At 44.3% G+C, this 25,053-nt stretch overlaps 1 protein-coding gene across 1 annotated transcript in view; it reads right to left on the reverse strand.

Annotated features, from left to right (window-relative positions):
- SCFD1 (sec1 family domain containing 1) overlaps positions 1–25,053 on the reverse strand; it is a 168,483-nt gene that overhangs the window by 53,731 nt on the left and 89,699 nt on the right. Inside the window, exons 16-19 of the mRNA XM_030559349.1 lie at positions 16,412–16,482; positions 7,926–8,005; positions 7,155–7,217; positions 1,348–1,423 (exon numbers count right to left, since the gene is read on the reverse strand). Coding sequence (XP_030415209.1) covers positions 1,348–1,423; positions 7,155–7,217; positions 7,926–8,005; positions 16,412–16,482 — 290 coding nt within the window. The remainder of the gene's footprint in view (positions 1–1,347; positions 1,424–7,154; positions 7,218–7,925; positions 8,006–16,411; positions 16,483–25,053) is intronic.

A 25,053-nucleotide genomic window follows, 5' to 3' on the forward strand; every position in this document is an offset into this window, starting at 1 on the left:
ATAAAAATCAAATTGATTTTTTTTGCTGTTGCACAGCTATTAGATCAGACTTTACCAAGACCTTCTATTTGAAAAAAAAAAAGTTTTAATTTTATTTAGTGTTTAGGTTGCAGAACCAAAGTTACTTAAAACAAAAATAAATTAGAAATTCAGTGTATTAAAATCTGTTTATTCCATTCATTCTTCTATGGCCCATCATTTTAATGGTATCACTGCAACATTTGCATCATACAATGTTCAGAAAATTCAAATGAGTGTTTCCCATCACAATTTAGCCCATCTAAATCCACCCAGGAGTTGACTTTTAACTTGTGATAACCATAACTTGAGTTTAAGATTTCAGCCACAAGAGTGAATTTACATATAAACTGTATGAAGGAGTTATGATATTTTTGAGACAACTCATGATTGGCAGAGTCACAAGTGAGTTAAACCATAAAATATTTTTCTTAAGTGACGCTAAATGTTATAAGAGAAGGCAGTGTGGCCTAGTCAATAGCACACTAGATTGGCATGGAGGCGACCTGACTTCTATTTCCAGTTCTGCTGCTGGTCTGTTGGATGACCTTGGACAAATCACTTCATCTCTGAGTAACTAAGTTTCTCCATCTGTAAAATGTGGATAATGATATTTGACCTCCTTTATAAAGTGCTCTGAGATCTACTGTTGAAAAGTGCTATATAAGATCTAGGTATTATTTTTAGACTTGTTACTCTTTTCCATGCTACAGTTCTTCAAGGCTGAGGTTGTTTTATATTTTAGATGTGCTAAATTAGAAGTGCCTGATATGTGATTGAACAGAAGGATCAAAATAGTATTAGACTTTCAATAATTTTGGAATGGTTACTGTCAAAATATGAGATAATCAAAGGAAAAATAGCACATGCCCACATATTCTGTGTTTATGAAGGTTATGGGTATTTATGAAAAAAAACCTAAAGATGCATATTTACTCCTTTCACAGTGTTGAAATTAGTTTGCAGAGGGTGGACCTAAGATATTTATTACACTTTTTGGGAGCAAATGCCCCTTGAGCATAGGGCCTCACAGGGATAATTTAGGATATTATTCATGGACAATAAGCTTCTCAACAGTGAAAAATAATTTGTTTACAAATTAAAAGCTACAATCCAAATATAAAAAACAAATAATGTATTTATACTATATGTATATGGAATCTTAGAGAAGGTAAGTTCTCTAAGTTCTGTTATGCTTCATTTTGCTGCATCCTTAGAACCATTCATTTTAATGTATTACATGGATAAACTATGGCGAAATGTTTGTCTGAAATGTGCCATCAAACAAGTTTAAAAATATCACTTGTTGTTTTCCATTCTTAAACTCACTTGTTGTTTCAATACCAAATTCTTCACTCCTTCCATCACAAACTGTGAGCCTGTATTCATAACACGTGAAAAGAGACTGAAAAACAAAAACACAGACAACACAATGTATGAATTTGAGCATCTTTGCTTTCAGAGTTGTCACTGTTACAAGTCTGCAGAAGTTTTATAATTTTAATCTGCTCTCCATTAAACAAAATGGTATGCTCTAGTAAAACTGTGCCCTCAACCTTATATCAACTTTTGTTGTTGTTGGCAGACTGAACAAAAACAGTCATTTTTAATATTAACTTTGGGTTTTCTCGATTGCTACTCGATATCCACATCCCCAAAGTCACCTCTTTGTCCTCTTTTAAATGCCTTCTTACAGCTCTCTGCCACGCACTCTACAAAAAGACTTGATAATAGTTAGACAGCCAGTACGCTGCGACCACTGCTTTTCACGCTGTTTGGTTTGGTCTCATTGTTATCTTTTGCTCCTCCTGTCTGTTGTATCTTGTCTTAGACTGGTATCAGAGGGTAGCCGTGTTAGTCTGGATCTGTAAAAGCAGCAAAGAATCCTGTGGCACCTTATAGACTAACAGACGTTTTGGAGCATGAGCTTTCGTGACATGCATCTGAGGAAGTGGGTATTCACCCACGAAAGCTCATGCTCCAAAACGTCTGTTAGTCTATAAGGTGCCACAGGATTCTTTGCTGCTTGTCTTAGACTGTAAGCTCTTCAGAGCAGGGATCTTCTTTTTTGTTATGTCTGTGAGCAGCATCTCGCATAAAGAGACCCTGATCCATGACTGGGTCCCAGGGTACCATAATAAATAATAATAATCAGCTGATAGGACTCAATGACAAGGATAAGTTTGACGTAGGTTACAGATTGCTGTAATAAGCCATAAATCCAGTGTCTCTGTTCACTCTGTGGACAAACACTTTTTACAAAGTGATCTTTCTGTATCTGAGCTATTAGTCATTATCCTTAAAGGAAATCTGCACAAACACTTTCAAAAAATGATCCTGGGAGCTTAAATTCACAAGCTTGCAAGACACTAAAAATCATGGACTGGCCATAAATCCAGTATCTCCATTCAGTCCATGATTTGTAGTGTCTAGATGGTAGACCTGAGTGGAGGACTGCTGCCCCAAAGGAGGAATCAGCAGAGGAGTCCTGCACCAAGGCACAATGTCTTGCAAACATGTGAACAAAACTCCAAATGACCGTTTTACAGATATCAAGGAGAGGCACCTCCTAAGTGATGCCATAGATGTTGCTTGTGCTCTTGTGAAATGAGCTCTTACCCCCTGGGACAGCTGATAGAGCAGAATGCAGCCAGAGATCCATTTGGAGATTCTCTGAGTGGCGATGGCATGCCCCATGATTCTTTCTATTATAGCGATGAATAGTCTCACGGACTTCCTGACTGGTTTTGTTCTTTGCAGATAAAAGGCCAAGGCCCACCAAATATTGAGGGAATGGAGTCTTCATTCCTCTGAGGAAGCGTGAGGGAAGAACACAGGTAAGTGAATCAATTGGTTAAGGTGAATTCTAAAGCTACTCTGGGGGTGAATTTGGGGCACAGATGCAAAGAATCCTTATCCTTATGGAATATAGTGTAAAGAGGATCTGCCATCAGTGATCGAAGCTCGCCAACCCTTCTAGCTGAGGGAATGGCTACAGGGAAAGTGAGCTTCATGGAAAGGAAACACATGAAGCAAGAAGCTAAAGATTCAAAGGGGGGCCTTATAAGTACTGAGAGAATAAGGTTCAGGTTCTGCTGGGGAGCAGGCTTCTAAACAGGTGGGAAGGTTCTAGTTAGGCATTTCCAGAACCTGGTGGTCACTAGATGTGCGAAGATCGACTAGCCCTGAGAAGGTGGATGGTATGTACTGACCGCCTCCAAGTGGACTTGCAAGGAGCTAATGGACAGGCCTGACATCTTCCGAGGATATAATCCAAGATGAGAGGAATATCTGCAGTTTCTAGGAGAATGCTATTTTGATGTTCCAAGAAGAAAAGCGCTTCCATTTAGCAAGGTAACAACTTCTAGTAGAGTCCTTCCTATTATCAGAAAGGATGCCTCACACAGCTGTGAAGCATGAACGTTCTAAGGATGACACCCATCCAAATATCAAGCCCTGAGCGGTGGAGGGAATGTGGACTGGGGTGCTTGATTCTGCTGTTCCACTGGGTCAGGAACTCGGGAAACATTGGGAGAATGACTGGCAGTCAGGATGCCACACACAGGAAGCTGGGACACCAAAACTGTCTGGGCCAGTAGGGTCAATCAGGATGACCCAGGGCCTGTGCTGCCAGATTTGTGCAGAGGTCATGGCAGGAGTTGTAGTGGAGGGAAGGCATAGTTAAACTAGTCCGACCAGGAAAGAAGCAGAGCGTCTCCCTGGGAGTGGTGACCTTGGCCTTTTCTGGATCTACATATTATAGATTCATAGATTCATTGACTCTAGGACTGGAAGGGACCTCGAGAGGTCATCGAGTCCAGTCCCCTGTCCTCATGGCAGGACCAAATACTGTCTAGACCATCCCAGAGAGACATTTATCTAACCTACTCTTAAATAGCTCCAGAAATGGAGATTCCACAACCTCCCCAGGCAATTGATTCCAGTGTTTAACTACCCTGACAGTTAGGAACTTTTTCCTAATGTCCAACCCAAATCTCCCTTGCTGCAGTTTAAGCCCATTGCTTCTTGTTCTATCATTAGAGGCTAAGGTGAACAAGTTTTCTCCCTCCTCCTGATGACACCCTTTAAGATACCTGAAAACTGCTATCATGTCCCCTCTCAGTCTTCTCTTTTCCAAACTAAATAAACCCAATTCTTTCAGCCTTCCTTCATAGGTCATGTTCTCAAGACCTTTAATCATTCTTGTCGCTCTTCTCTGGACCCTCTCCAATTTCTCCACATCTTTCTTGAAATGCGGTGCCCAGAACTGGACACAATACTCCAGTTGAGGCCTAACCAGCGCAGAGTAGAGCGGAAGAATGACTTCTCGTGTCTTGTTTACAACACACCTGTTAATGCACCCCAGAACCACGTTTGCTTTTTTTGCAATTCATATTTAGCTTGTGGTCCATTATGACCTCTAGATCTCTTTCTGCCATACTCCTTCCTAGACAGTCTCTTCCCATTCTGTATGTGTGAAACTGATTGTTCCTTCCTAAGTGGAGCACTTTGCAATTGTCTTTATTGAACTTCATCCGGTTTACCTCAGACCATTTCTCCAATTTGTCCAGATCATTTTGAATTTTGACCCTGTCCTCCAAAGCAGTTGCAATCCCTCCCCGTTTGGTATCGTCTGCAAACTTAATAAGCGTACTTTCTATGCCAACATCTAAATTGTTGATGAAGATATTGAACAGAGCTGGTCCCAAAACAGACCCCTGTGGAATTCCACTTGTTATACCTTTCCAGCAGGATTGGGAGCCATTAATAACTACTCTCTGAGTACAGTTATCCAGCCAGTTATGCACCCACCTTCTAGTAGCCCCATCTAAATTGTATTTGCCTAGTTTATCGATAAGGATATCATGCGAGACCGTACCAAATGCCTTACTAAAGTCTAGGTATACCATATCCACCACTTCTCCCTTATCCACAAGACTCGGTATCTTATCAAAGAAAGCTATCAGATTGGTTTGACACGATTTGTTCTTTACAAACCCATGCTGGCTATTCCCTATTACCCTACCACCTTCCAAGTGTTTGCAGATGATTTCTTTAATTACTTGCTCCATTATCTTCCCTGGCACAGAAGTTAAACTAACTGGTCTGTAGTTTCCTGGGTTGTTATTTCCCTTTTTATAGATGGGCACTATATTTGCCCTTTTCCAGTCTTCTGGAATCTCTCCTGTCTCCCATGACTTTCCAAAGATAATAGCTAGAGGCTCAGATACCTCCTTTATTAACTTCTTGAGTATTCTAGGATGCATTTCATCAGGCCCTGGTGACTTGCAGGCATCTAACTTTTCTAAGTGATTTTTAACTTGCTCTTTTTTTTATTTTATCTTCTAAACTTACCACCTTCCCATAAGCATTCACTATGTTAGACATTCCTTCAGACTTCTCAGCGAAGACCGAAACAAAGAAGTCATTATGCATCTCTGCCATTTCCAAGTTTCCTGTTACTGTTTCTCTCTCCTCACTGAGCAGTGGGCCTACCCTGTCCTTGGTCTTCCTCTTGCTTCTAATGTATTGATAAAAAGTCTTCTTGTTTCCCTTTATTCCCATAGCTAATCTGAGCTCATTTTGTTCCTGAGAGGCGAACAGATTACTGGTTGGGGTTCCCCTTAGAGCAAAAATATTGTGCAGTACCAAATCCTGGCGCTCCCACTCCTGGTTGACTGCAAAATGTCTGTGATGGAGCCTGCAAGCACATTTTGCTTCACCGGAATATAGGCTGCTGCTAAGTGATTCAGTTGCTCACATACCAGCTCCACAAGCTGACCGCTTCCGTACACAGGGAGATGGATCTCAGTCCTCTTTGCTTGTTGATGTAGAAGACAGTCATAACGTCTGACATGTGACACTGTGAGCATGGATGAATAGAAGAAAGGCTTTGATACCGATGTGCAGATGTGAAAATGTCCTGTGGAGTGGCAACAGATTCAGATCTCCCTGGTGTGAAAGGGATTCTACTTGTTCAAGCCATTGGAGATGGAGTAGACAGTTTAGCTACCAAGGCAGAAAATGCTGTGGATAGGTGAAACTCACGATGATTGGTCTTTGTTGGTGCTGGCAGATCCCAGGGTTTGGGAGGTGCTGACGATGGTACCAACGGATCTTGTCATGCCTCTGGGACTTTGGATGTACTACGTCTTCAGGGGCTGAGCTGATGGGCTTGCTCGGAGCTGAATCTGACTTCTTTGAAGTGGATTTAGAGGAAGAATTAGTCTCATGCTTATGGGAGTGTTTCCTGGATTCCTAACAAGATCCCACTAGGGAGCTGTGGGGGCAGGTTCTCCCGCACCCAGGGTCGGACTTCATAGCAGGAGGCACACTCCTTGCTGAATCAAGCTGATGGGAGAACTGTCCCTGGCCTGGGTCTAATTGAGGCCTCACGACCTTCTCCATGAGGTATTTCTGGAGACAAAGTTCCTGCTCTTCTTGGACATGGCTGGGGAACAACTGGCAGATACTCCATCTTGCTCTGACATGGGTTTTCCCAAGGCAGGACAGGCCGCACTGGTGGTCATCACTGACTGAGGAGGATTGTGGGCAGGAAGCACAGTTTGAAGCACGGAGTCCTGGGCATAGGCTGGTACAGTAGGGAAGAGGGGTGTCCCCCGAAAAGACTAAATCTAAACTTTAAGAGATCTACAAAATATTAAATTGTAATCTGCAAAAACTGTACAAGATGTTAAAGCTATTTACAAAACCAAATGTAAATCTCATTTTGTAAGCCAAAGCCAAAGCTATGGACTATTGGAAGTTCCGACCCAACCCATGCAGCTGTGAGAAGGAACTGGAGAGAGAGTCATTTTGTCTACCTCTTTATCCCTTCAGAGAGACGTACAAGATAAGCCAGGGCATATGTGCAGACCAACAGTAAACCCACACTGAAATACAATAGGAACCATCATTCAAAGGAGAACTAAAAGATTCAGCTGATTTTTTTAAACTACACATAGCTAAATTTATTTCAACTGTAGTTTCAGCTTAATTACGTGGAATCTGATAAAAACAGTCACTTTAAAGGTTATTTATTACTGAATGCTCTCAGTGATCATAAAATCGAAATTTATTAAATTAATAAATAAAAGATTTACTAGGAATTTTGGTAGATGAATTAAAAAACTTACCCCAATGGTTTAGCTGTAGCGTTTCCATAGCTGGTAGGAGCTGAAGCCATCTTGGCAAAAGCCCTATGAAAGAAATGTTATAATCAAGTGCTTAATTTGTTTCACCGTTACACTACTACGTCTTCTCTTCCTATAAGACCATTGTGGAAGACCTTCTGACCATCTGAGAACAGAAATGGCTCTGCCTCTAAAATTAGTCATCAGGTAATTGGGCAAATTACAAACATCTCTCTCCTTTTATTAAAAACTGAATGCATCTCTTTCATAATATCTTAGCTTTTGCCAATCTAAAGCCTACAGCTATAATGAGATATAGTTAGATGCTCAAAGAAATTAGAGTATAGTACCTGGAATTGGGATGGAGGATAGATGAAAGATAGATTTCTCCTTTTATAAGATCTAATATTTCATGATAAGCAGGATGGCCCACAAGACTGAATCAAGGATCAGAAAACCAGGAAATCTGAATTTAAACTAGGCTCTACTGAGTCACTCAGTTGCCTTTAGCAAATTACTTATTTGTGTCAAGAAAAACATATCAAGTATATTGTTCAAAATCAAGTTTAATACCATTCTCACATGTTAGAGTTGGTTTAGAAGTGTTCACATGCATTGTCAAATCAGTGACAGCAAAATTATGTAAGAACCACAATGAATTAAACATTAAAAGTAATACAAAATTTCCACAAATCCTGGCTGCAGTAGTTTATGTATCTGTTTTCAACTTCCCTCCAACTACCTGCAGTTTATGAAGAAGAAAAATTAACTTACTTCCATTGTTTTATGTAGTTCAAGGGAGTAAGATTACATCCTGCATCTGTCAATGCTTTTTTGTATTGCTCCAAATCAGCCTGAAATCATAAATGGGAGAATTGAAACTGCTTTCCACTATTCTAAATCCAACTGTCCTTGCATATACGGATGACAAAATATGTAGATATTTTTCTCCTCTAAACATGTTAAATAAGTAGTATAAATACAACTTATTTTGCTATTGAAAAGACAATTTAAAAAATTCAAACTAACTTTAGGAGCTGGCAAACAAAACCTATGTTTAGAGTCAGTCAAGACTGTGGCAGGACACAGCCTTCAGATTTTCACCTCCATCTCCAACGGATACCCAAAAGCAATATGTACTCAACTTCATCAAGCTTGCAACTTGTGACCTCATATGATTTTCTATCAGTTATATCAAGGCGCATTTGACCAACACATTCTATGCATTTGTGATGTTATTTGCTGTCAGGTAACTATTATGGTTTTGCACCAGAGTGTAAGTTTGATGGGAATCTCATGCAACTACTGTACCATTTCCCCACACAGACCAGCAGTAGTGTTTGAACCTCCTCATCTTCAAATCCCTAGCATAAGCCCTTAGTATTTGAACAAACAGTAGTAATTGTTAGCTATTGTGTTGACCAGCCAGTGGAGGAAGATTAGCCACAGGCTTTCCCAGTAGGTCACACAACCGTTTACATGTCAGGAATAGAATACTGGTAATCAGGAATCCTGAATTCTATCCCTGGATTGTGGGGAGGAGTGCAGTTTATAGAGGTTAGAGATAGGATAACCGCAAGTAATTTAGTGATTGACAGGCAGTGTGGCCCACTGGATAAAATAAGGATTGGTAATGTTTGGGACCTGAGTTCTGCACCTGCAGTGACCTTGCAAAAGCTCTCTGTTAACTTATTTAAAAGATGGTGAGGAGAGACAGGGTCAAGCAGCTCTTCTATACACTGTCACTTAGATTAGGATTCATAGCTGTGGTTAATAATAAGTGCAGTGAATTGTATGTGAACTCAAAAAACACATAGAGGTAAAATTTGAACTCCTGGTCTCTGATTTCCCCCAGCCTTCAGAGAAAAGTGAAGACCAGTGCAACTTTCACAGATTTTAAGGCCAGAAGGGTGACCACTGATCATCTAGTCTGACGTTCTGTATAGCAACAGGGCATAGAACTTCTCCAAAACAATTCCTAGAGCATATCTTTTAGAACACCATCCAATTGTGACTTAAAAATTGTCAGTAACGGAGAATCCACCATGACCCTTGGTACATTGTTACAATGGTTAATAACTCTCACACTTAAAAATGTATGCCTTATTTCCAGTCTGAATTTGTCTAGCTTCAGCTTTTAGCCATTGGATCATGTTATAGCTTTCTCTGCCAGATTAAAGAGCCATTAAATATTTGTTCCTCATGTAGATACCTGTAGACTGTAATCAAGTCACTCCTTAACCTTCTCTTTGTCAAGCTAAATAGACTGAGCTTCTTGAGTATCGCTAAGGCAGGTTTTCTAATCCTCTAATCATTCTTGGGGCTCTTCTCTGTACCGTCTCTAATTTATCAACATCCTTGACACAGTATTCCAGCAGCAGCTGTACCAGTGACAAATAAAAGGTAAAATAATGTCTCTTCCCCTACTTGAGATTCCTGTTTATGCATCTCAAGATTGCATTAGCTATTTTGGCCACTGCATCAAATTGGGAGCTCATATTCAGCTGATTATCACCCTGACCCCTAAATCTATTTCTAAGTCACTGCTTCCCAGAACAGAATCTCCCATCTGCAATATGGAGTACGTTCTTTGTTCCCAGATGTATACATTTAGATATAATTCAGCCCTCTTGGGCACATATATGATGGTCTTTAATTACATGATCACATACTAATTGGTCCACAGGACCCCTGCCTCATTCAAAGCCACAGAAAAGACAGCGCTCACTTAATGAGCACTATTCAATATTTTGTTTTTCCCTCATTATTCCACTTGTCGCCTATGCCTCATTTACTGCACTCTATTCAAAACCTGCTCTGAAGAGAGAATTATTAATTTCCTTATGGGTTTTTCTAAGGCGCTCATCACTATAGCATCTAAGTGCTTTATAAACATTTATTTTTACAACTCTGTGAAATTAGGTAGTATTATCACCCCCATTTTGCAGATGAGGAACTAATGCACTGAGAAGATTTGCCAACCCCACCTGTAAAAACTGCCTCCAACTACTGTCTGTCTACTCACCCATTCTCTATAGCTAGAGTGGATTAATTCACCACTAGCCCATAGACTTCCTAATCCCAAATCCTACTTTCTTCTACATCTCTAGCTCGATATAACGCTGTCCTCGGGAGCCAAAAAATCATACCGCGTTATATCCGAATTCGTGTTATATTGGGTTGTGGTATATTGGGGTAGAGGTATACCACAAATCCTGGGGTTGAGGGGTAACAATTGCAGGTAATTACACACTAACTATCCTGGGCCTTGCTTCGTACATTCTTACCACACCTCCCACACAGCTAGGGGATTAAAATTGCACTTGAGGTTTTGTGTATTGGGTAGGTGACAGTTTCCCAATCACTGATCTCAGGAGTAAAGGGAGTTTGCTGCCACAAAAAAATCTTAGCCCTATCAGACCTCTAACATAAAGTGTAAATGAACTTATGAATATTTGAGAGCAAATGAAGTTAACAGACTATTTTAGGTGAAATCTAAATTTAAATCCTCAGTCTCTTGCACATCTGTCAAAAAACAGCCATCTTCACACAATTACTCATGATCAGAACAGCCGGTAACAAAAGTAGCATATTTTATTGTGTTCATACTAAAACCAAAGCACATTCAGAAAATCAAAATCATATTTAGTTTTCCTTTGTGCAGAATAAACTGATTCTTATGTAAAAAAGAGCAACCAATTTAAGACACTGGCAGAGAGTAGTTTCAATCAAGAATATAATTTATAGGATTACATTCTAAAACTCACTGTATAACATCCAAGTAATGTTACTGAATATAAATTACTTCATATTGTTAATTTCCTAGAATTTACTATTTCAAAGACACTGATAAAAAAATCTGGGTTTACTTCGTATAAAGACTGTGCCTTCAGGTTCCAAAGGAAACCAAAAAAGATGAAATGAGATGAAATCTGATAACGTTCTTTGATAGGATAACGAGCCTTGTGGATAAGGGAGAAGCGGTGGATGTGATATACCTAGACTTTAGTAAGGCATTTGATACAGTTTCGCATGATATTCTTATAGATAAGCTAGGAAAGTACAATTTAGATGGGGCTACTAGAAGGTGGGTGCATAACTGGCTGGATAACTGTACTCAGAGAGTAGTTATTAATGGCTCCCAATCCTGCTGGAAAGGTATAACAAGTGGAATTCCACAGGGGTCTGTTTTGGGACCAGCTCTGTTCAATATCTTCATCAACGATTTAGATGTTGGCATAGAAAGTACGCTTATTAAGTTTGCAGACGATACCAAACGGGGAGGGATTGCAACTGCTTTGGAGGACAGGGTCAAAATTCAAAATGATCTGGACAAATTGGAGAAATGGTCTGAGGTAAACCGGATGAAGTTCAATAAAGACAATTGCAAAGTGCTCCACTTAGGAAGGAACAATCAGTTTCACACATACAGAATGGGAAGAGACTGTCTAGGAAGGAGTATGGCAGAAAGAGATCTAGAGGTCATAATGGACCACAAGCTAAATATGAATTGCAAAAAAAGCAAACGTGGTTCTGGGATGCATTAACAGGTGTGTTGTAAACAAGACACGAGAAGTCATTCTTCCGCTCTACTCTGCGCTGGTTAGGCCTCAACTGGAGTATTGTGTCCAGTTCTGGGCACCGCATTTCAAGAAAGATGTGGAGAAATTGGAGAGGGTCCAGAGAAGAGCGACAAGAATGATTAAAGGTCTTGAGAACATGACCTATGAAGGAAGGCTGAAAGAATTGGGTTTATTTAGTTTGGAAAAGAGAAGACTGAGAGGGGACATGATAGCAGTTTTCAGGTATCTAAAAGGGTGTCATCAGGAGGAGGGAGAAAACTTGTTCACCTTAGCCTCCAATGATAGAACAAGAAGCAATGGGCTTAAACTGCAGCAAGGGAGATTTAGGTTGGACATTAGGAAAAAGTTCCTAACTGTCAGGGTAGTTAAACACTGGAATAGATTGCCTAGGGAAGTTGTGGAATCTCCATCGCTGGAGATATTTAAGAGTAGGTTAGATAAATGTCTATTAGGGATGGTCTAGACAGTATTTGGTCCTGCCATGAGGGCAGGGGACTGGACTCGATGACCTCTCGAAGTCCCTTCCAGTCCTAGAGTCTATGAGTCTATGAGTAAACCTATACATATGCCCTTTATTGCAAGAACAGAAAGAGAAAGGCAGCTCTTGACCGACCCAAGACAGGATTTAAAAGAGAGGTCAGCAATGCAGCATGAAAATACCAGAAGATGACCATGTCTTACAGTATTTTCATCCCTGTAAAACAACCTGTACCCCACAGCGGTGGCCATTCACAGCCTGTATGCATCTTTGTCTCTAGTGGCAGAGTATTAACCACTGGATCTACAACATGGTCACAGACATCCTTCTTTCTCCAAAATTTCCCGTCTTGCTGGAGAGCGTCTTCCTTCCCCTCACCCTCTGCATTCAAGAGGTTATTGTGGGACTGTGGGGTGGGAGGGAGACTTTCATATTAGGTAAATATCTAGTGCACAACAGCCTATTTGACACTTGCAGGATTGTTGATAGGAGAAAGGAGAGGATACTCACCTTGTGCAGTAACTGGAGTTCTTCAAGATGTGTATCCCTATGGGTGCTCCACTTCAGGTGAGCATACGCTCATGTGCCTTTGATGAAAGATTCAGTAGCAGTGCCCATTTGGACTACACACAAGCTCCAAACATACTCATGGCTTACACAGAGGATATACGTAGCTGCGTGGGTGAACCACCCTCCCTACCATGAAGTCCCACAAGATGAAATGCTGGAACACAAGGGAAGGGGTAATTGAACACCCATCAGGACACACATCTTGAAGAACTCCAGTAATTGCATGAAGTGAGTAACCTCTCCTTCGAGTAGTGTCCCCATGGGTGCTCTACTTCAGGTGACTTCTGAGGATTATCCACTAAAGGAAGAGGGGCTTTGGAACACTAAATAAAGAACTGCATACCAACAGCAGTGTCTGACCTACATGTGTACCAGTGTGTAGTGTTTGGATAAAAGTGTGCAGTGATGCCCAGGTTGCTGTTTTGCAAATTTCAGCAACTGAAACATTTTGTAATAGTGCCATGGAGGCTGCTTAAGATCTTGCAGAATTGGCTGTTATTCTGGGAATGTGGGGGTGGGGTGTGAGGAGGAAGGGAGCACTGAACATTAGCAGCCTGGTAACAAATAAGAATACAACTGGAAACCCACTTTGAACATCTCTGGGTGGAGACTGTGGATCTTTTTTTCAATTGGAATAAACGGTCTAGGAGACTTTCTAAATGGTTTGGTTCTAATGCCTTTCTAATGTCCAAAATAAGGAGAACATCTTCCTGGTGTGGCTTTGGGAAAAAACACAGGAAGGCAGATAACTTGTCAATGTGGAAACAGAGGAGGTTACTGTAACTGGGGGTTCTTCAAGATGTGTGGTCCCTACTTGTATTACAAACAAGGGGGCACATACACACTATTTGCTAGAAGATTTCTGTAGCAGTATCCATTGATCCACATGTACGTCATACCTAGCCTTGTGTTCCAGGAGAAATGAGGCTGTGCAGGATGGAGGGTGGGTATTGGAATACAAATAGGGTCCACACATCTCAAAGAATCTCCAGTTACAGGTAAGCAACCTCCTCTTCTTTGAGTAATGGTCCCTATATGTATTGCAAATGCGGGTGAGTATTATGCAGTGATCTGTGTGTGTGTGGGGAGGGGTCAGGATGCAAGAGGTATCGCAGTCTGTGGGATGGCATGGTTCACAGCTGCAAATTCGGCTGCCCTCTGGGTGATGGAGTAATGAGTGGTCAAGGTATGCATGGAATGCCACATTGCTGCTTGGCAGATATTATGCCAGGATGTGTCTGCCAGGGAGGCAGATGTGACCACCTGTGCCTGTGTTGAATGTGCCATAATCTGCCAGGCAGTGGAGTGTTAGCCATGCCTAGCACACTTGGACGCATGCAGAGACCCACTTCGAGATGCATTGAGAATATAGGGCTTAGCCCTGGGGCCTGTCCACAATGGCCATGAATAGGCACAAAAGGCATGGGTTCTGTTGAGGCACAGAATGCAAGCACATGGCAGACGTCATAAGAACATATGAACAGTCACACTGGGTCAGACCAATGGTCCATCTAGCCCAATATCCTCTCTTCTGACAGTGGCCAAAGCCAGATGCTTCAGAGGGAATGAACAGAACAGGTAATCATCAAGTGATCCATCCGGTTGCCCATTCCCAGCTTCTGGCAAACAGAGGATAGGGACACCATCCCTGCCCATCCTGGCTAACAGCCAGGCTATGGACCTATCCTCCATGAACGTATCTAGTTCTTTTTGGAACTCTGTTATATTCTTGGCCTTCACAACATCTTCTGGCAAAGAGTTCCACAGGTTGACTGTGTGTTGTATGAAGAAATACTTCCTTTTGTTTGTTTTAAACCTTCTGCCTATTAATTTCATTTTGTGACCCCCTAGTTCTTATGTATGAAAAGGAATAAATAACACTTCCTTGTTTACTTTCTCCACCCCAGTCATGATTTTATAGACTTCTATCATATTCCCCTCTTAGTCATCTCTTTTCCAAGCTGAAAAATCCTGGTCTTATTAATCTCTCATATGGAAGTTGTTCCATATCCCTAATCATTTCTGGTGCCCCTTTCTGTACCTTTTCCAGTTCCAATACATCTTTTTTTGAGATGGGGCAACCAGATCTGCATGAAGTATTCAAGATGTAGACATACCATGGATTTGCATAGAGGCAATATGATATTTTCTGTCTCATCTAAGCCTTTTTTAATGATTCCCAACATTGTTAGCTTTTTTGACTGCCGCTGCACATTGAGTGGACGTTTTCAGGGAACTATCCACAATGACTCCAAGATCTCTTTCCTGAGTGGTAACAGCAAATTTAGACCCCATCATTTTATATGTATAGTTTGGATTATGTTTAACAGTGTGCATTACTTTGCATTTATCAATGTTGAATTTCATCTGCCATTTTGCTGCCCTGTCACCCAGTTTTTTGAGGTCCCTTTCTAGCTCTTCACAGTCTGCTTTGGACTTAACTATCTGAGTAGTCATGTATCATCTGCAAATTTTGCCACCTCACCGTTTACTTCTTTTCCAAATCATTTATGAAAATGTTGAAAAGTACTGGTCCCAGTACAGACTCCTGGGGAACACCACTATTTACCTCTCTCCATTCTGAAAACTGACCATTTATTTCTCGAATGCAGGGACCTGTCCACAAGATGCGGCTTAAGATGGAAGACTGGGAAGTGAATTGATTACTTGAGGGTGGTCTCTGAGTTCCACCTCAGGAGGAATTTGGGGTGAAGGGTGTAAGGAAACTTCGTCTTTATGAAAAACCACATGGGGGGGAGGGGGGATTGACCACCATAGCTGCCAATTCACTGACCCACCTAGCAGAAGTGATAGCCAGGAGGAAGATGACCTTCCTGAAGAGGTGGGAGAGGGAGCACGTGGCCAGAGGCTCAAAGGGGGGGCCTGGGGAGGATGGAGACCACAAGGTTGAGGTTTACGGGGAGTGAGGGGGAACAAGGCGGGAAACTGTTCAGTAACCCTTTCAAGAAGTGGGTGGTGGTGGGACGAGTAAATAACAGGCACCAGTCCATAAGTGGACCCGGACAGGCCTGAGAGTAAGGCCTGATGTCTTAAGTTCCCGGAGGTAGTTCAGGACAGTAGGGATCGAGACGGTGTAAAGGGGGAGGTGATGGCACTGAGCCAGGAAGTGAAACATTGCCAGTTGGCCAGGTGGAGACATTTTTCATCTTCTGGTTCTAATGGTGATACTGTCAGAGCCGATGGAAGAGTGTAAAGCATCGGTGCGGAGGGTGAGGGAACCATATTGGAAGCAGCCTCTTGATGGAGATATAATCACTGTAGAAGTGGACGGCCTGATGGAGGGGGTGATTCTGAATACGGAAAGGCCCGGGTCCAGCTATGGTTCCGGATCTCCCTCGTGTGAGTGATATTCTTACTATTTGAATCATATCCACATTATCATGATCCAAGTGTTTAGCTATATTTCATAATTGGGCAGTGATATCCCTGGTAGTATCTTCTGTAAAACTTTGACTGTAGATTCAATCCTACAAGACTGTACTATATTTTTCTTGAGAAGAAAAAGTAGGTGTTTGCCACAGGCATTCATTTAATTCCTTATGAAATACCAGTTTAGCACAAATTTTGCAAATACTTAATTTTGTTTTATTAAGATCCAAAGAACATACCTCTGATGGTGCCTGCACTGAGTTTATGTAATAGATAAGAAACAATCGCATCTTGTCTTCTGGAGTTCCCGCTGTGGAGGAAAAACAAGGGTTTCTTTTTTCAAATCAAGTTATAAACTATGCTACTAAGTAGTGTACTATTCTGTATTACATATATTGAGCCCTTGGATCATAACAATAATTGTAATGAGTTTAGAAAAGGTTATACAACAAAAAATGTTTATGTTGTCTATAAAGTGATAAATACCCATTCAACAACTTCACTGAAAATCTGCCTTAGAATAGCTCAAAACCTCCGAAGAGTAGTTATGTATAACAACTGTTTTGGCTTGGAGTAGTTCTGCTGAGGTAATCCATGAAGTATCAAACTTCTGTAGTAGTAGAAGACAGAGCACATCATAACAACTTTTACTTTATGAGTTATTCAGTTTTGCTACAAAGACCTAAATGAAATGAAATCTTTACCCTCATAAGCTTCAGAAATTTACATGAGGCTTCAGCCAAAAAAAAATCTTAATATCTCCCACACATTTGTAGGGTTTTTTTCATTTTGTTGCCCATGGGAATTTCATACCATCTGGATCCCAACAATATCTAGGATTTCATAATTTCCTCTGTCCTACTCGTTTACTTTGTTCTTCACCTCTCTTATCCAGGAGTCAAAATATAAGTACTCAGTCACTCCCATAAGTGTCTCTATACACATGAGTTCACAGGACTTAATATAAATGCATGAAATTTGGAAATGTAAACGCAACCAAAACAGAAGTGATCAGCAAAAACGAAGATGGCACACAAAGTTTCAAAAGTCTTTCCTCAAATTGAAATGTGTGTTTTAGGATGGAGGAAAAGAGGTGGCAGATACAAGTTCTGATTTTACTGATATCTCTAGAAAAAATAATACAAATTTCACATAGAATGGAAATGGTACCTGAAATATGACAGTAAGTCCTGCGGATATCTGATACAAATAAACAATGCAAACATCTGGCATATAGAAAACAATTGTCAATTCTTTAAAAAATAATGTATTGATGTTGTTGCAAAAACAGAGTAAACATAAGTAAAGTATCAGTGGCACAAAAGAGAAAGTACAAAGTTAACACTTTAAACACTTGTTTCCAGATACGTTTAGAAAAGCCCACTACATATTTTATTGGAATAGAGCAGGGGTAGTTAACCTATGGCACGCATGCCAAAGGCGGTACGCAAGCTGATTTTCAGCAGTACTCACACTGCCCGGGTCCTGGCCTCCAGTCTGGGGGGGCTCTGCATTTTAATTTAATTTTAAATGAAGCTTCTTAAGCATTTTAAAAACCTTATTTACTTTACATACAACAATAGTTTACTTATATATTATAGACTTATAGAAAGAGACCTTCTAAAAACATTAAAAAGTATTACTGAAACGCGAAATCTTAAATTAAGAGTGAATACATGAAGGTTTGGCACACCACTTCTGAAAGGTTGCCGACCCCTGGACTAGAGTAATGCTTTACTTTTCAGTTGAAATAAGACTACTGAACAAGAGACATTTGATATTGCTGATTACGGTCTATTTGGAAATTTACTGAAGCAGGTATCCTTGGCTAGATATTATTCAAGTCTCCCTACTTATGCCAAGCAAACACTATAAATATAGCCATTTTGCTCTTTTTACACACACACACACACACACACACACACACACACACACACACACACACACACACACACACACACACACACACACACACACACACTCTCCAGTTCCTTTACTGCATATGTGGATATGCTAACAAAACAGATATTCTGTTAAATTAAAAAAAAATTGTAGAATCAGATGAAGTTGCTCAGACTTCTTTCCAAATGCAATAATAGCTTCAATAAGCAAAGTCAACGTAATGAGCAACACAATATGCTTGTAAAATAGGAAGTATGCTTAATGTCATTTTTATGCACATTTGCATGAAGCTCAGACTATGGCACATTTTTAGAAGTAAAATAATTTTTAAAAATATAACAAATTTGTTGGTACATTAGCTACCAATTATGTATAAGTATGTGCCAATTCTGAAGACTGTAGCCCTGAGGATTAATCTGTTGGTATATATAAAATGTCTTTTTGATAAATTTAAGTATGTCATAGGTTTATAGATTTATAGATTTGAAATAGCTGAAATGCAAGATACCTACAGGTCAGAAATCCTGTATGACGCTAAGGCAACCTTTGGGACCATTACTCAGAAAAGTAATAAGATGACAAAATACCTACGCAGATGTCTGGAGACCTTTAACTGAACCAATAACAGTAAAGGGTGGAAAAAGGGATTTTTGCCCACAAATCTAAAAGACGGTTACTCACCTTTGTAACTGTTGTTCTTCAAGATGTGTTGCTCATATCCATTCCAGTTAGGTGTGTGCGCCGCGCGTGCACGTTCGTCGGAAAACTTTTACCCTAGCAACTCAGTGGGCCGGCAGGTTGCCCCCTAGAGTGGCGCCATCATGGCGCTTGATATATACCCCTGCCGGCCCACCCGCTCCTCAGTTCCTTCTTGCCGGCTACTCCGACAGTGGGGAAGGAGGGCGGGTGTGGAATGGATATGAGCAACACATCTCGAAGAACAACAGTTACAAAGGTGAGTAACCGTCTTTTCTTCTTCAAGTGATTGCTCATATCCATTCCAGTTAGGTGAATCCCAAGCCTTACGTAGGCGGTGGGGTCAGAGTGAAATGTGGCAGAATGAAAACTGCTGAGCCAGAGGCTACAGCATCTCTTGACTGTTGAACCAGGGCATACTGCGAAGCAAAGGTATGGACCGAGGACCAATGGAGCTGCGCGACAGATCTCGTGGGTAGGAACACGAGCCAGCAAGGCGGCAGATGAAGCCTGAGCCCTGGTAGAATGTACGATGATGTGGCTTGGGGAAATATGAGCCAAATCATAAAAAGTGCGGATGTACGCCATCACCCAAGATGAGATCCTCCGAGAGGAAAACAAGCAAGCCCTCCCTTTGGCCCGCTACCGTGACAGAGCTGGGGCACCTTACGAAATGGTTCTGTCAGCGCAATATAAATGCGAACACTCCACAGATGTCCAAGGAGTGCAATGGTTGTGCCCATTGCGTTGAGCTGTGGGTAACATGAAAGGCCGAAACCACCTTAGGGAGGAAAGCCGGGTGCGGTCATAACTGCACCTTGTCTTTGTGAAACCTAGTGTACGGCGGAACCACCGTAAGAGCTCTGAGCTCGGAGACCCGTCTGGCCGATGTAACAGCTACGAGGAAAGTTGTCGTCCAAGACAGGTATAGCAGAGGGCCGGTCATGAACGGCTCGAATGGGGGAGACATAAGTCTGGTTAAAACTAGGTTGAGGTCCCAGGTTGGGGCTGGGCGGCACACCCGAGGGTGCAAGCGCTCCAAGCCCTTGAGAGACCTCGAACCCATAGAGTGTGAGAACATGGAACGTCCACCTTAGCCTGGCTGGAAGGTAGAGATGGCTGCTGAGTGTATCCTCAGCGATGATACCGCCAGGTCCTGCCGCTGAAGGCCAGAGGCAGGCCAAATAGAGGGGATCAAGACCTCAGCAGGAGCAAGATCGAGCATATTGCAGCTGTAGAAGAAACGCTTCCACCCGGCCCGGTACGTTGACCAGGTGGAAGGCTTCCTGTCACCCCGGCTCAGTTACGGAGCAGCCACACCGTGAGGCGAAGAGGCTGCAGGTCCGGGTGATGAAGCCTGTCGTTGCCCTGAGTGATGAGGTCTGGGTGGGGTGGCAGGGTAATTGGGTCAGTTACTGACAGGCCGAGCAACGTGGTATATCAGTGCTGCCTGGACCACTCTGGAGTGATCATGATGATGCGCGCTCTGCCCCTGCGGAGTTTGAGCAGGACCTAATGAACCAGTGGGAACAGTGGGAAGGCATAACGGAGTTGGCCTTTCCACGGCATCAGGAATGCGTCCAAGATCGATCCCGAGGAGAGACCTTGGAAGGAGCAGAACATCTGGCATTTTCTGCTCTCGCGGTGAGCGAACAGGTCTATGTGAGGAAACATCTCCACTCCTGGAAAGCAGAACGCCTCACATGGGACAGAGTGATCACTCGTAAGACAGGAAAGACCTGCTGAGTCAAAGCGCCAAGACGTTCCGAACGCCTGGGAGAAAGGACGTCACCAGCTCCATCGAGTGGGCCATGCAAAAGTCCCGGAAATGGATGGCCTCCTGACAAAAGGGGGGAGGACCATGTCCCTCCCTGGTTATTTATGAAGCACATGGCCGTTGTGTTGGCTGTAAACACCGAGATACCACGGCCTCGCAGCCGCCGCTGGAATCCCTGGCACGCCAGGCGGACTACTCACATTTTTGGGGCATTGATGTGGAATGCCAGCTTCCGAGAAGACCAAAGGCCTTAAGCTCGGAGGTGACCATGAGCACTCGAGCAGAGAGATGACGCGTCCGTCGTCAGGGGCAGTGAGGGCTGGGGCGGATGGAACCGCATCCCTGCCCACACCAAGGAGGGAGTTAGCCACCACTCTAGGGAGCCAAAGGTGCTCGAGGGAACGGTGACTACCATGACCATTGGCTCCCTGTCCGGGTGGTACGCCGAGGTGAGCCGGACTTGGAGAGGACGGAGGCGGAGCTTGGCGTGTTTGGTTACAAACTTGCGGGCAGCCATGGACCCAGGAGACTGAGACAAGTACGAGCCGAGGTCGTTGGGAAAGCCTGCAGACCTCAGATGATTGTTGCCATTGCCTAAAACCGCAGTTGTGATAAGCAGGCTCCGGCTAGGTAGGAGACCAGGATAGCCCCTAGGAAGTCCAACCTCTGCGTGGGAACCAGAGTGGATTGCTCTATAGTAATCATCAGGCCTTGACCTGTGAATAAGACCGTGACGATGCCCACGCGCTGAGTGGTTTGTGTCTCAGAGTCTCCTCGGATAAGCGAATCGTCCAGATACGGAAAAACGCATATCCGACATCAGCGAAGGTAGGCGGCGACTATGGCCGTAAACCAGAAGTACTGACAGTTGGCTAGAAAGCGGAGGTATCTCCTGTGCGTAGGGAAGATGGCGTTGCGAAAGTACGCGTCCTTCATATCAAGGGCGGCATAGTAGCCCCCAGGAGGCAAGGATGGAATAATGGTTCCCAGGGATACCGTGCGGAACTTCAACCTTATCCTAAACCGGTTGAGTCCGTGCAGGACTAGGAAGGTCTGAGACCTCCATTCAAGTGGGGGACTAGGGCATAACGGGAGTAACCCCCCTTGCCCCTTTCATCAGTCGGCGTCTGCACCGCTTGTATGAGGAATTGCTCGTGAGAGGGGTCCCTGAAGGGGGACAGGGCTGGAACAAATTAGAGGTGGTACCTATGCTCCACCGTGCGCAGGACCCAGTGATCTGAAATTAACTGGGGCCACGCCAGGAGAAAGCGGGATTGGGATCCCGGCCTGTGCCTGGTACACCACCCTCAGGCGCACCTTGGAAGGTTCGTCTTTGGTCCCAGTGGTAATTGCGAGGGACCTTGACCTTGGCTCTCTAGGGGTCCTGACGTTCGTCTGCGACCACCTTGGCCTCGCCGTTTGCCAAAGTCCTGTCTCTGGCTAGGCACAGAGTATGGCGGCTGGGGACAGAAAGGCCTGAGTTTGGTCGCTGGCATATGCATGTTGAGAGAGCACATTAGGACCCTATTGTCCATCAGGCTTCGCAGCCTGGGGCTGTCTTTGCCGTGAAGAGGCCTTTACCAACAAAGGGTAAATCCTGAATGGCATACTGCAGTTCCGGCCGGAGGTTTGAAACCTGAAGCCATGAGATGCATCTCATGGCGACACCAAAGGCCAGAGTCCTGGCTGCAGAGTCTGCTGCGTCCAACGAGGCCTGGAGGGACGCTCTGGGTACCTTTTTCCCCCGTCCTCCAAGATGGCAGCGAACTCTTGGCGGGAGTTTTGAGGGAGAAACTCCATAAACTAAACTACCTTCACCCAGGTGCTATAATTATAGCAGCTAAGCAAGGCTTGTTGCTTTGCTACCCAGAGCTGCAGGGCCTCTGCAGAGTACACCTGGCAGCCAAGCAGGTTCATTCGCCAAGCCTCTTTCGGTTTCGGGGCTGGCGCCCGCTGGCCCTCGTATCACAATCGTGGTCCTGAGCATAAGATCTGCGCATGTGGGATGACACGGATGCGTGTCTGGATGGCCATGGAGGTACTAAAAGAAGGCACAGGCAGAGTCTCTGACTCTATCGGACCTTGCCCAACTCGGCACCGGGGACTGACACCGGGAGGCGTACCAGTACCTGGAACGAGAACCAGACCCGCAACCAGAACGGTGCCGGGAGGTCGACCGAGATCTCAAGGCTCGGGGAGAGGCTACAGGAGTCAAGGTACCTGTCGCGGTGCCGGGAGTCGGAACGGTGCCGATAGCGGGTCGGCGAACAGGATACCGACCGGTGCAGCGAGTGCGACCAGTACTGATGAGGAAAACAGCACCGGGACTGCCAGTGGTGTCGGGCGTGCCGACAGGACCTGGAGTGTCTGCGGGACCGTGATCATGAACGGTGCCGCTCTGCTGTGCTGACAGAGGACGGTCACATGAAGAGACTGTATTACCCGCATCGGCGGTGCCGGGGTCAGGCAGCATCGACTCTGTCATGGCAATGAGATCCCTCGCCGTTGGTAATGTCTCCGGCGTGGAGGGAACAGCAGGCTCAACTACAGTGCATACTGGGGAGCTGTCAGGCACTGGATTCGACGGCCCTCGTGGGACCGGGAACGACGGTACTGAGGTCGTCAGAGCTTCGGTAGGTGTCGGTGCCGGGCGATCCGAGTTAGATGAGCTGTCTGGCTGCGGTGCCGTCGGCACGGAAGCAGCAGGAGCAATAAGCTCAGCCACGGTGCATGCCGGGGAGCCGTCAGGCACCGGATTCGACAGCCCTTGTGGGACTGGAATCAACGGTGCCGACGTTGTCGGTGCCTCAGAGGTGTCGGTGCTGGGCAATCCGACTTAGACGAGCTCTCTGGCTGCGGTGCTGTTGGCACGGAAGCAGCAGGAGCAGTAGCTCAACCACGGCGTGTGCCGGGGAGCCGTCAGGCACCGGATTCTACGGCCCTTGTGGGACCGGGATCGACGGTGCCGACGTCGTCAGTGCCTCAGCAAGTGTCAGTGCCGGGCGATCCGACTTAGACGAGCTCGCTGGCTGCGGTGCCGTTGGCACGGAAGCAGCAGGAGCAGTAGCTCAACCACGGCGCGTGCCGGGGAGCCGTCAGGCACCGGATTCTACGGCCCTTGTGGGACCGGGATCGACGATGCCGACGTCGTCGGTGCCTCAGCAGGTGTCGGTGCCGGGCGATCCGACTTAGACGAGCTCTCTGACTGCGGTGCAGTTGGCATGGAAGCAGCAGGAGCAGTAAGCTCAACCACGGCGCGTGCCGGGGAGCCGTCAGGCACCAGCAGGAATCGTAGGCTTTCTCGACCTCGGAGGAAGGGAGCGGTGCCGAGTCGACTTCGGTGCCGGCGACGGCCGGTGCCGAAAGGCCTTGGCAGTCCTGGCGGGGTCCGGTGCCGAGGAGGCGCTTCTGCCAGCCGCTTGATCATCGCTCGGCGCCAAAGGTGGAGGGGTAAGTGAAAGTCCCGCTCCTTTTTGTTCTCGGCTTAAAAGCCTTGGAAATGAGGCACTTAGCTGTCAAGTGTGATTCCCTGAGGCACTTCAAACAGGAGTCGTGTGGATCTCCCTTTGGCATCGGCTTCTGGCAGGCCGAGCCCATTTTAAAACCCAGTGAGCCGTGCATGGGCTCCGGCACCGGGTTCATGGAAGGGGCTACTTCCTGAACCCCGCTAACAATTACTAAACTAACTATGTTAGCAAAGAAAAAACATATAACTATACAAATATATATATAAAAGGATTATAACTGCATAACTATATACGAGAACTACGAGTAGCTAGGGAAGTGGAGGTCAGCTAAGCCGCGCTCCACTGTTCCAACGACCGACACGGGCGGTAAGAAGGAACTGAGGAGTGGGTGGGCCGGCAGGGGTATATATCAAGCGCCATGATGGCGCCACTCTAGGGGGCGACCTGCCGGCCCACTGAGTTGCTAGGGTAAAAGTTTTCCGACGAATGTGCACGCGCGGCGCACACACCTAACTGGAATGGATATGAGCAATCAGTCGAAGAAGAACAAGTACATCACAAATGCATACATAACTGTCACTGATACGCACACACGTTAGCCTATGAGGCAGGTGTACCCTAACATTTCTGTGGGGGAAGATGAAATTTGGGCATAGGAGGAAGGATTTCTGAATAATGCTCTATAAAAGGTGAAACAAATCACCATTAGATAAGCAATACACTCATCTGTTCCTGTCTATTCTTCATCGCCTCCGCCCCCATCTACGTATCGATGCTACTCATCTACGAAGGCTATTAACTATTAATAGGCCGTAGTATTATTTCTTTACAAAACTGTAAGTAAAAAGGAATCTAATTTCCCTTCTGCTTCATTCTTACCCTCTAAAGCATCTAGTATATGTAGGGTTAAAACCAAAACACATACAATAGCTTCCTCTATCAGAGGTGTGGAAAACACCCAAAGTGGTGCTGCACTACACAGAGTGAGCTTATAACAGTGTATTATCATAAATACATCTCTTAAAGAACTGTCATATTT

The sequence above is a fragment of the Gopherus evgoodei genome, chromosome 4 (genome assembly GCF_007399415.2).
Source record: "Gopherus evgoodei ecotype Sinaloan lineage chromosome 4, rGopEvg1_v1.p, whole genome shotgun sequence".
In the NCBI taxonomy this organism is placed as follows: domain Eukaryota; kingdom Metazoa; phylum Chordata; order Testudines; family Testudinidae; genus Gopherus; species Gopherus evgoodei.